At 37.2% G+C, this 13,286-nt stretch overlaps 1 protein-coding gene across 3 annotated transcripts in view; it reads right to left on the bottom strand.

Moving 5' to 3' along the window:
• Positions 1 to 13,286, bottom strand: part of CLOCK (clock circadian regulator) — a 93,169-nt gene that overhangs the window by 8,104 nt on the left and 71,779 nt on the right. For 2 of the 3 annotated variants that reach the window (XM_060188041.1, XM_060188042.1), the window contains exons 21-24: positions 6,152 to 6,304; positions 4,796 to 5,005; positions 2,141 to 2,346; positions 898 to 1,156 (exon numbers count right to left, since the gene is read on the bottom strand). In XM_060188041.1, the coding sequence (XP_060044024.1) occupies positions 898 to 1,156; positions 2,141 to 2,346; positions 4,796 to 5,005; positions 6,152 to 6,304 (828 nt within the window). The remainder of the gene's footprint in view (positions 1 to 897; positions 1,157 to 2,140; positions 2,347 to 4,795; positions 5,006 to 6,151; positions 6,305 to 13,286) is intronic. The other variant, XM_007534619.3, reaches the window with a different exon arrangement.

The following is a 13,286-nucleotide window of genomic DNA, read 5'->3' as shown; positions in this document are numbered from 1 at the left end:
CTATCTTTCTCTCCTCCTTTCTGTCTTCCCCTCCTCTCTCAATTTCTCTGTCCTATCCAACAACAACAATAGCTATAACAACAATAATAGTAACAACCGCAACAAAAGCAACAAAATGGGAAAAACAGCCCCCAGGAGGAGTGGATTCTTAGCGCTGGCCTGGAGGTAAATAAACAAATAAATAAGAGGAGTCTTGCCTTAAGATCTTAGCCTTAACTGTGGCTTTCTATGTTTCCTATGTCTCCTCTGATATTAATTTGTAACTGTAACTTTTATGACATTTAATCTGACAAGTAAAATAATTCCTATATACATTTTAAAAATCCTTGCTATCACTGCCCTGTAGAGAATGAAGTTTGATGAACAGTTAGGGAAAAGAAGAAAAGGAATCTAGTTTTGCTTGAATACCAGAAACTATCCAGAGACATAAAATAAGCCTGCATAAAGTTGAAGTGCCTTGAAATGACTGGGAAATCGCCTATCAGTTCAGATAAGTGGTATGTCCATGTCAGACTTCTAATCTTCCAAACACTTAACAAAGGAAGGGAAACAATTTTCTGTCTTGGCAGAAATTTAATTTGTATAGTAAGCTTTGACAAATATTTCATATTATTTTAAAAAGTGCTCATTTAATGGCAATTTTAAACAAGCTGGTGGTGTACCTGGTTGAGCGCACATGTTATAATGTGTAAGGACCCAGATTTGAGCCCCTGTCCACACCTGCAGGGGGAAAGCTTTGCGAGTGGTGAAGAAGTGTTGCAGGTGTTTCTCTTGTCTCTCTCCCTATCACCCCCTTCCCTGGCGACTTCTGGCTGTTTCTATCCACTAAGTAAAGTTGTTTTTTTTTTTTTCTAAAGGTAAACAAGTGTAGAAAAGTTTTCTCATGAGATAGGTTACCTGTAAAAATTGCTGTGGTGGCTGGGTCAGCTGAGCCTGAGATGGTTGCTGAACTGAAGTTAGCTGTTCTTGGGAACTCTGCTGCTGCTGCTGCTGCTGCTGTGTGACTGATAATGTCTGTGACTGCTGCTGTTGTGTAGCGAAAGTAGGGTAGGCAGTCACCACCTGACCCATAAGCATAGTGCTAGGTACCATGACTGCCCCACAAGCTACAGGGGCAGTTACTAACTTGGTCACAAGTTGCTGACCTTGAGAAAATCTGTGAGAAGGAAAAAAGAGGACTAGTTTTTTTTTGTTTGTTTGTTTTTTTAAATACACAGGCAACAAAGAATGAAAGACAAATGAGAATTAATAAAAAGCAAAGACTTTTATGCATCAAAGAACACTAACAATGAAAGGGCAACCAAGCCACAGGAGAAAGTATTTGCAAATCTTATAGGGACTTAGAAACCTGAATGTATACAGTAATCCTACAACTCAGCCCCACAGGTAAGGCGTTCTCAGACTTTGTGAGAACTTTTGGTGATCTTAGGGTGGCATGAAACTATACTGCAAAAATCTTAAAATTTTAAAAACCCTTAAAAATAACTTTGTTTCTAAGATTCTATTTGGACTTTCAACCAAGATAAGTCAGATGTTTTTCTAGAAATGGCCCACAAAAATAATATATATTTAAACTTTTGTATTTTTAAATCAGAAAATTAGGCTTGAATTCTGAACCTCATAACTGTAAACGTAGCTAGCTATTGCTTTTTGACCAAAAATTTTAAAATTTCAATTGTTTTCTTGCTGTGAAGATGAAAGAACCTAAAGCACATTAAAAAAAATATATGATCATTACTTTGATGATGTAGTATAGTACTTAAATAATTTGAAAAAGGAAAGCTGCTCTTTATTCTGTAACATATAAAAACTGTGCACTAACTACTATACATAAAAAACTTTAGAAATATGTGTTCTGAAGCAATAAAACTTTTAATGATTCAAAGCATGTCATAAAAACCTTTATAATGGTGTATTACATAACTTGAATTCTATGTTTAGTAACACATTTTTGGACAGAAAACAGAATTTGCTATTACATTTTTATAATAAAGTCCATAAACAATGGATAGTATATTTTTATTTCAAATTTAAAGACACTGATTAGCGCAACAAACTAAACTATTTTTAAAAATCAAATGACTGTTTTTTAGTTAACCAATTTACAATTTTGGAATAATTAGTGAAATATGACAAGTACCTTATCTGTCTGTCCTGAGTGAAGGTAGTGACTGCTGCACTCTGGGTACTGTTTTGTGGCATACTAGATGGAATCTGGACCATGCTTCCTGCTGTTGGCTGAGAAATTACCATAGTGTTATACAGTGGAGCTGCCAGAGTGCTCTGTGTTTGACTGGGAAGAGATGTCTGTTGACTGTGCCCACTCAGTACATTTTGTTGACTCTGCTATGAAAGAAAAGATTTTAAAAGATTCACTGAAAAAAAAGAATATATCCAGAAAGCATGCATCTACTATTCACCACTAACAAATGTTGCTATAACAAAAAAAAAAAAAAAAAAAAAGTGACAAGAAATAGAACTCCCACCTTCTGCACCCCATAAAGATCTTTGGTCCATACTTCCAGAGCGATAAAGAATAGGGAAACTTCCAATGGAGGGGGTGGGATACAGAACTCTGGTGGTGGTGGGAATTGTATGGAATTGTACCCCTTTTATCCAACAATCTTGTCAATCATTATTAAATCACTAAAAAAAATAATAATAATAAAAAGGATGCAGTCAAACCTGACTCATATCCACAGAGAGGGATCCAAAGGAATAAAAAAAATTTAAAAAAAGAAAGAAATATAACTCTGAGATTAAATCTAATCACAAAGGAATGACTTAAAGCAATTAAGAATGAATTAGTCTTAAACATTGTGCTGAAAGGTAAGTATGACAAGAGAGATATGATCAGCATAGATGGCATAAAATTTACACGAAAAATTTCTGCTAAATGCTCAAAGTGAGTAACCCACACTTATGATTCATTTTGAAGCCTTGGGACTTAACAGTCACAAGTATATGCCATGTAGTACCCAAGTTTCCTAGATTACTGGTTAAACCACTACTGTCCAAATCTTAACTTTATATGGCAGAGTAATACAGAAGGCGATGCAGGGGATGAGGTGTTAAGACGGTCTGAATTTAGAGTTCCAGCATCACATGTGCTAGAATGATGCTCTTATTCATCCTCTCTCACTCCCCTACAACCCTTTCACTCACAAGAAAACATATATTTATTTATTTATTTATTTTTAGCTTTATATGGGGTAGTATGTTTCCTGGCCATCCATTATTACAAATCAACCATCTTAATATACAGAAGTAGTTTATATACTGGTTTTGAGCAAACTGAAAAATACTGAAGGTGTAAAAATACTACAGGCTTAACATTCAACTGTGTAACAAGTGGGATCAAGCAGTGATGGCAACTGGTTGAGTGCACATGTTACCAAGCACAAGGAGCTCCTAGTCTGCACCTAAGGGAGAGAGGAAGCTTCACAAGCAGTGAAGCTGGGCTCAAATGTCTTTCATTCTCCCTTTTTTTTTTTGCCTCCAGGGTTATCACTGAGAGCTAGATGCCTGCACCACAAATCCACTGCTCCTGGAGGCCATTTTTCCCATTTTTGTTGCCCTTGTTGCTACTGTTATTGCTGCTGTTGTAACTGGATAGGACAAAGAGAAATCGAGACAGGAGGGGAAGACAGAGAGGGGGAAAGAAAGATAGACACCTGCAGACCTGCTTCACCGCTTGTGAAGCAGCAACCCCCTGCAGGTGGGGAGCCAGGGGCTTAAACTGGGATCCTTATGCCAGTCCTTGAACTTCGTACCATGTGTGCTTAACCTGCTGCCTTACCACCCAGCCTCCCAATTCTCTCCCTCTTTATCATTCCCTCCCCTCTCAATTTCTCTCTGTCCTATCAAGTAAAAAGAAAGGGGGGGGGAGAGAAAAAATGGTCACCAGGAGTAGGGGACTTTTCATACAGGTGCCAAGGACCAGAAACAACCCTGGTGGCAACAGAAAAAGAAATTTAACAACTGGTAATTTGGGACAAAATGTTTGATCAACTAATTTTTTTGTAGCACTGGGGCCTTAGGCTGCATGACTCCACAGCTCTGGGTTGATCTTTTCCCATTTCACTGCAGACACATATATACAGAGAGACAAAGAGAGAGGGAGTGGTAATTCTGTTGTTGGTGGAAATACTCTTAGCATCTCTTCACCACCCCTGGGGTTGTGATGCTTCCAGGCAGTGCTGGGAGCCCCACATTTGGTAACAGACAGGCAATACTGGGTAGACCATTCATGACCTCTTATTTATTTATTTATTTATTTATTTATTTATTTTAAAGTTATTTACAGAGAAAGAGAGACAGAGAGATACCCAGAGCACCACTCCAGCAGATGTGGCATAGGGAATAGAACTGTGGTACAGTCACTGTACCAGCTGAACTGTTTTCCCCAACATGACACTTTTTTTTTTTAACTGTCCACTGGGGCTTTGGACCTGCACAATTTCACTGTTCCAAGTAGACTCTTTTCCATTTCAGATAGAGGCACAGAGTGAGGAGAGACACCTCAGCACTGTTCCACTCTATATGAAGCTTCCCCAGATATAGGTGCTGCTATGTGGTGCTAGGGGCTCCAACCCAGATCCTTACACATAGTGAAATGTAGGCTCTACTGAGTGAGATATCTCCCAGCCACTGCATAAATATGTTAATAACCACTCTCAACACTATACTTTCTAATTATCATTACAATTTTAATGTGGTATTGTCTAAGGTAGAGCTTTGTTTTTTGTTTAGCAATATTACACACTCTACAGTTCATTATACATGATAAAGTTACCTGATTTGATGCACTTTGTAATGTCTGCTGTTGTATCATATGTTGTGTTGTGCCAATGTGTCCAGTATTCATTCCACTTTGAATTTGATTAGTTTGAACTATTTGGCCTTGCATATTTATAGGTGAAAGTTGCTGGATGTTAGATGAATTTCCAGAAGAAAGTTGAACAGAACCAAAATTCAATCCAGGGTTTGACTGTTGTAAAAACATCTTAAAAGAAAGCAAAGTAGTTATATATTAAAATTTGAAAGGCAAGGAACAAGATAAGACTTTTCAAAACAATAATCAGCAAAAATAATTACTGAATAAAACATGACACTATATAGTTGTTCTTCCTTAATCTTAGCATTTTCCCAGTGTTACAAGTTTCAAAAACTTTACCTGTTTGAGCACTTTACATTCTGCCTGTTGTTATACCAGCTAGATCACATGATGAAGTGTGATGAAGGATTTTCAATATGACGAAGGACTGTGAACTTCCCAACACTTAGAATTAGAAGTGATTTTCTTTTACTCAAATCCTATTCTCCTCTGATAGACCTAACTTTAGAGTGATCTTACTAGTCTTAACAATATGGGATTACCAGTTCTTTTCTTTCCTTTTTTTGATAGAAACAGAGAGAGAAAGGGAGACAGGAAGAGAAATGGGGAGAGAGGGAGAGACACTTGCAGTACTATTCTACCATTCACTCATGAAGCTTTTTGCCTGCCAGTGAGGACTTAGAACTTGAACCCAGATCTTTGCTCATTGGAACTATGGGTGCACCACTGCCTGCCCCCAAGACTACCAGTTATTTTATGAAGATAATGACTGATAACTGATCAATAAATGCTGTACCTACCTTACTTAAAATTCTATGTAAAATGTACATTTTATATTATGGATTTAAATTTACTAATATTTAAGCTAGTAAAACATAATTCTAATTTAGAATAAGACACAAGGATATTGATGGAAATACATTTAAGAGTGAATTCTTTATCGAGACTGTTAATGCAATCAAACTGAATAGGCAGTCAGTGAATATTTACTGAATTAATTTGATGAAAGATATCTACTGAATCTAACTTTTCATTAGGGAGTCAATTTTTCTTTTCCTTAATTTTTAAATCTTTATTTATTTATTGGATGAAGACACCCAGAAATCAAGAGGAAGGGAGAGGGAGAGAAAAAGAGAGACAAATGCAGCACTGCTTCATCATTTGCAAAGCCTTCTCCCATAAGGTGGGGGTTGGAGGCTTGAACCTGGGTCCTTGTGCATTGTAACACATGCACTCAATCACCCACAGAAATTGATTTTTCTAAAATAAACCATGAGTGGCATGCTTTTCTTGTATTCAGATGCAATAACTTACCTGAAGTCCTTGACCATGGACCATTTGAAGTTGCTCTTGGATTTTTCTTAATTCTTCCTGTTGTCGATGAATATTTGCCTCTATCATCCGTGTCCGTTGCTCCAACTGGTCTTTCAGATGCTGCATGGCGCCTAATTGAGCTGAAAACTGAAACTAAAGCACCATGTGTGGGAAAAGTGTAACATATTTTAGAATAACTTATTCTTCATAATTGTGCAGTGTGAAAAATAAGTAGCATATCATAAGTTAAAGAGTATTATGCGAGGGGCTGGGCAGTGGCATCGTAGGTACAGTGCACTTACAAAGCACAAGGACACAAATTCAAGCCCCTAGCCCCCACTTACAAGAAGAAAGCTTCACAAGTGGTAAAGCAGTGCTACAAATGTCTCTCTCCTTCTCTCCCATCCCTCTTGATTTATCTCTCTCTACCCAACAAAGAAAGAGAAGATTATGCCAGTTATTAATGTGTTGCCTTTAAGTACCTAACTTACCCATCTCTTGATTTTGGAGCTAGATCCTATAAATATTTCTCCTTTGCCAGTAGGCACAAATTTTGTCCTGCCATTAAAATGGTATTAGAGTGATACTACAATGAGCAGTGGCTAATCTTTCTGGCTCTGGTACTTCTACCTGATAGTGGGCAGTTTCAGAATGAGTCTTATTATCTCTAAAGCAGGTAAATTTCCAGTAGGTCTCACTTCATCCTAGTGGGTAGCTCTCCAACCCTAATCTGGCTTTCTGCTCTCCAATCTAATCTGTGGAAATCTCTATGTACGTCTTTCAAATTAAGTGGCTTCTGTCCTATAATCATACATGCCCCACCGGGATCTAAATCTCAGCATGGTCTGAAGGAAAAGAAAGACTTTAAGAGGGTATGGAAAGTCGTCCATATTATTATTTCATTGGAGTACTGACCTGTAGCTGATATACATATACATATACATATACATATACATATACATATACATATACATATACATATACATATACATATGAGTCTTTACAATTTTCTTAACTCCGTTATCCCTGCTAACTGAACATTTTTTAAAAATTCTTTTTATTATTTTATTATTCATTTTCCTTTTTGTTGACCTGTCTTTTTATTGTTGTTGTTTTGTTATTATTGTTGTTTTGATGTCATCGTTGGATAGGACAGAAAGAAATGGAGAGAGGAGCGGAAGACAGAGAGGGGGAGAGAAAGATAGACACCTGCAGACCTGCTTCACTGCCTGTGAAGCGACTCCCCCTGCAGGTGGGGAGCCAAGGGCTCAAACCAGAATCCTTACACCAGTCCTTGCGATTACGCTACGTGTGATTAGCCCACTGCGCTACCACCCGACCCCCAACTGAAATTTTTTTTTAACATCATCCCTGTTCAAGTATCTGGCATAAAGTCCTAAATAAGAAGCTGAATACACATCTTCCCCAGTGCACATGGATCATTCTGAAGGACAGCCTACATGCTAGGATGCAAAACAGATCTAAATAATTTCAGTAACATTAGTGGTTCAGGAGGTGGTGCAGTGGATAAAGCATTGGATATGGAATATGAGGTCGCAACTTTCATCTCAGCATAGTATATGCTAGAGCAAGGCTCTGGTTTTCTCTCTACCCTCTTTCTCATTAATAAAAAAATTAAGTAAATCTTTAAAATAAACAAACAAACAAACAAATATGAGGGAACTAGCAGAATGGTTATACAAAGACTTTCACACCTGAGGTACCAGCATCCCAGGCTCAGTCCCCTATACCACCATAAGCCCGAGCTGAGCAGTGCTCTGATCTCACTGTATCTCTCTCTCCCTAAACTAAAATAAAATATACTACTTTTTAAAAATCAGAACTACTGAAATCACATTGCACACCTGATCACAATGATCAACCAGAACGTACAAACATATGAAGATTTAAAAACATGCAACTAGTAACTACTGAGTCAAGGAACACATCAAAAAATTGTTGGGTGATGTGGATGGTGGCACAGCAAATATAGCAATGAATTCTCAAGCATGAGGTTCTGGGTTCAATCCCCAGCAGCACATGTATCAATCAGATTGATGTCTGGCTCTTTCTCTCCCTACCCCTATCTTTCTAATAAATAAATAAATAAAATGTGTAAAAAAAAATTACTAGAAACTCAGGAAAATGAAGACAATTTATAGGACACAGAAAAGACACTACTAAGAGAAAAGTTCACACCAATCCAGGCCTATGACAGTCTATGATGAATAACTTTACACTATACCAGGAAGGAAAGCCAAGAATATGGACAAATTTTTAGAATTACATAATTTCCCAAGACTGACACAGGAGGAAACAGAAAACCTGGATAGATAAACCATAAGCAAGGGAAATAAAAAGGTAATCAAATGCCTCCTCAAAACAAGGCTCAAGATCAAATATTTTTACTAGTGAGCTCTAAATAACCTTCAAAAAAAACCCAAAAAACTGAAGCAAATTCTCTCAAATACCTGTAAAAATCAACCTTACCATGATCTCAAAGGGGGACAGACATTACAATATAGAGAAAACTACAAACCAATATCCCTGATGAACATAAGATTTTAAGATTTCCCACAAACTCTTAGCAAACCAGATTCCACATGACATTAAAAATATCATATATCACAACAAGACAACAAATAACCCCACTCAAAAATGGGGGGAGGACATGGACAGAATATTCACCACAGAAGAGATCCAAAAGGCTGAGAAACACATGAAAAAATGCTCCAAGTCTCTGATTGTCAGAGAAATGCAAATCAAGACAACAATGAGATACCACTTCACTCCTGTGAGAATGTCATACACCAGAAAAGGTAACAGCAGCAAATGCTGGAGGTTGTGGGGTCGAAGGAACCCTCCTACACTGCTGGTGGGAATGTAAATTGGTCCAACCTCTGTGGAGAGCCGTCTGGATAACTCTCACAAGGATAGAAATGGACCTACCCTATGATCCTGCGAACAAGTTCCTCTTCTGGGGATATATCCTAAGGAACCAAATACACACATCCAAAAAGATCTGTGTACACATATGTTCTTGGCAGCACAATTTGTAATAGCTAAAACCTGGAAGCAACCCAGGTGCCCAACAACAGATGAGTGGCTGAGCAAGTTGTGGCTTATATACACAATGGAATACTACTCAGCTATAAAAAATGGTGACTTCACCGTTTTCAGCCGACCTTGGATGGACCTTGAAAAATTCATGTTAAGTGAAATAAGTCAGAAACAGAAGGATGAATATGGGATGATTTCACTCTCAGGCAGAAGTTGAAAAACAAGATCAGAAGAAAAACACAAGTAGGACCTGAACTGGAATTGGCGTATTGCACCAAAGTAAAAGACTCTGGGGTGGGTGGGTGGGGAGAATACAGGTCCAAGAAGGATGACAGAAGACCCAGTGGGGGTTGTATTGTTACATGGAAAACTGGGGAATGTTATGCATGTACAAACTATTGTATTTACTGTTGAATGTTAAACATTAATTTCCCCAATAAAGCAATTAAAAAAAAAGCCACACAATTTACATTTTCTTCCATTTTAGGCATTTTCCCCCTCTCCTACATTTGTTTCCAAATAAATCAGAATCACATTAAAAAAATATCATACATCATGACCAAATGGGATTTATCCTGGGGATGTTAATATCCTAGAAATAGTTTATACTTAATATTATGTTAAAATATGCATATCCTGAAAATTGATTCAACATAAATAAACCCATTAATGCAATCCACTACATCAACAAAATAAAAGGAAAAAAGATCATTTTAATAAATACAGAGAAAGCTTTTGACATGGGTCAGTAATCAATTTTTTTTTTAAATGGAGACAGAAGGAACATACTAGCAATATGTAACAAATTCACTATCAACGTGTGTGTGTGTGTGTGTGTGTGTGTGTGTGTGTGTGTGTGTGTGTGTGTGTAGGTAGATGTAGCTGGGTGCCATGCATATGCAATTCCATTGTTCCTGTGCTTTTTCCTATTCAGATAGCACACCACAGTACCAGAATTTTCCCTGAAGCTATAGCACCTCCTACATGGTGCTGGGACTTAAGCCTGGGACCCATACATGGTAAAGCATGAATCCCATGTAGTGAGTTATCTCAAGTTCTTCAACATCATATTTAACAGTTAAGAAATTTCTGCTTCTGTCTGGAAAACTCTCACAAGGCTAGACATGGACCTTCCATATGATCCAGCAATTCCTCTCCTGGTATTATACCCCAAGGACTCCATAACACCCAACCAAAAAGAGGTATGTACTCCTATGTTCATAGCAGCACAATTCATAATAGCTAAAACCTGGAAGCAACCCAGGTGCCCAACAACAAATGAGTGGCTGAGAAAGCTGTGGTATATAGACACAATGGAATACTATGCAGCTATCAAGAACAATGAACCCACCTTCTCTGACCCATCTTGGACAGAGCTAGAAGGAATTATATTAAGTGAGCTAAGTTAGAAAGATAAAGATGAGTATGGGATGATCCCACTCATCAACAGAAGCTGAGTGAGAAGATCTGAAAGGACCTGACTAAATTGTAAGTAGGGCACCAAAGTAAAAACCCTGTGGTGAGGAGTAGACATGCAGCTTCCTGGGCCAGTGGGGGGTGGGAGTGGGTGGGAGGGATGGGACACAGTCTTTTGGTGGTGGGAATGGTGTTTATGTACACTCCTAGTAAAGTGTAGTCATATAAATCACTAGATAATTAATATGAGAGGGGGAAAATTAATTGTGTGTCTCGAAGTTTTTAAAACACAGACTGAGTCTTTTTAATATATAGGATGTGTATTTGATGTGCAGACTCTCTCAAAAGCCTAGACCAAGTAGATCAGAAGCAACCAATAGCACAGCTATATACAAGATACTGGATACTGTACAGTAAACCCTAACAAAAGGACTTTTCAAAGGTAACCCAATTACCAAATAATGTGATGATAACATTAACTATCCATTGTCTTTTTGAATCCTAAGACCGCAGGAATCTCACATCCCCACTATAGAGCCTCTACTTCCCCCAGTCCTTGAACCTTTGGATAGGGCCCACTTTCCCGTATGCCTCTCCCAATCCATATCAAATAATATTGCATCTGCCGATCGCAACCTAACCAACACAACGATTGCCACCTCAACATGCTTCAGCTCAGACTGTGTCCAGAGACTTCATGTGTGGAATGACAACCCTTCAGCTTCATTACTTGGTCACCAGGTTCCAGATGCCATCAGGATGCCGGCCAGGCTTCCCTGGACTAAAGACCCCACCAATGTGCCCTGGAGCTCCGCTTCCCCAGAGACCCACCCTACTAGGGAAAGAGAGAGGCAGACTGGGAGTATGGACCAACCAGTCAACGTCCATGTTCAGCGGGGAAGCAATTACAGAAGCCAGACCTTCCACCTTCTGCAACCCACAATGTCCCTGGGTCCATACTCCCAGAGGGATAGAGAATGGGAAAGCTATCAGAGGAGGGGGTGGGATATGGAGATTGGGTGGTGGGAATTGTGTGGAGTTGTACCCCTCCTACCCTATGGATTTGTTAATTTATCCTTTCTTAAATAAAAAATAAATTAAAAAAAAAGAAATTTCTGCTTCCAAGATAAGGAACAAGAATATCCATTTTCATCATTAGTCTAAGGTTTTCAGTCTTAACTGTTTTATTGAGTCATAAGTAGTTTCCATATAGTACTGCTTGAATTATCCACATTTGTTGACTCATCATTTAAATATATATACAAACTCAATTTATTATTTCATAAGTTTCCAATATAGGATCTAGTATAAAATCAGAAAGACATTCACTTTAATGGATATCTGCCTTAATCTTAAAAATCTTCTGTAGTAAAGTGCACACAAAAGTGAAAAATGTCACCTGTCTGAGCTTCTCTACTCTATTTTCAAGAGTTTATATTAAGGATACTTAATATTACTTTTCAAATTATGCAATACTGACTTGGATTTGATGGTAACCAATAACTAGGGTTGAAATTTTTTACTAATTTAGTACCTCAAATCCCTCATACCGCTAGTTATTCAAAATATTGTTTTTTGTAATTACATTATAAAAATCATACAGGTAAGTTTTATGCTAACTTATTTATGCTCCCTAGTAAATAAATGTTACATTATCACAATATAAATGGGTTTTGTTAATACAAATAAGAGAATAGAAACAAAGGCAGAAAAGCAAGAAATTAAAAACACAAAACTTAGAAGCTGTTTTTAACAATGAATGAAATGTGAAATTTAAATACTATTTTAATATTTTTTAATTTTTTTAAATATTTATTTTTCCTTCTGTTGCCCTTGTTGTGTTTTAACACTTTTAATATAACAAATATTGTTTAGCTTATGGCCATGCCTTTAAACATTAAGCAATGCTTAAATACTCAAGGTTAATGCTCTTACAATACTGAATGGAAGTCTAAAGATTTATACAAAAATTCTGTTAACCTTCTGAATAAAAAGGATTCAAAGACTCAATGTGGATTAAAATTTGTTGCAATTAAACATAACAGTTCATGATACAGGACTATTATAAACAACTTCTATAATCATGTTTTTTCAACATTGTAATGTTTATGTAATTTTTAGTATTATCTATATATTTGTATAATTTTCATTAAATAACAGCTATACTTACATGTACACAAACATGCATAATTTAAACAATCATGTGTTATTTTCAAAATATATAGTTTTTAGTTACTAGTCACTGTTACTGTGTATTTAATGCCAAACAAAATAGATTTTTAATTTTCACTAATACTCAGCATTATGTTAAATATGTCTAAAGTACAGTCATAATTACAAGTTGGAAAATTAAAGACAAAAGTAACTTAGTGTCGCTTCTGTATTATCTCTCCTTTGTCTATTTATTTTTCCTTCAGAACTCAACTCTGACAAAAATTCTAGAAACTTTTCTTTCACTTCCTAAAACTGCATTAAGAGACCATCTAATGTGTTCAGAAATTAGCCTATGCATATATTTTTTCTTCTTGTATTGCAACCAAGGTTATAACTGGGGCTTAGGGCTTGTACAACAAATCTACCACTCCAGGTAGCTTTTTAAAACCAGAAACAGAGAAACTGTGGGGCCTGGGGTGGGGGTGGGGCATGTGGTAATAGAAAA

This window comes from Erinaceus europaeus, chromosome 3, assembly GCF_950295315.1.
Source record: "Erinaceus europaeus chromosome 3, mEriEur2.1, whole genome shotgun sequence".
In the NCBI taxonomy this organism is placed as follows: Eukaryota; Metazoa; Chordata; class Mammalia; order Eulipotyphla; family Erinaceidae; genus Erinaceus; species Erinaceus europaeus.
Note: the sequence above shows the minus strand (reverse complement) of the source record. Positions and strands in the feature narration are given on the sequence as shown.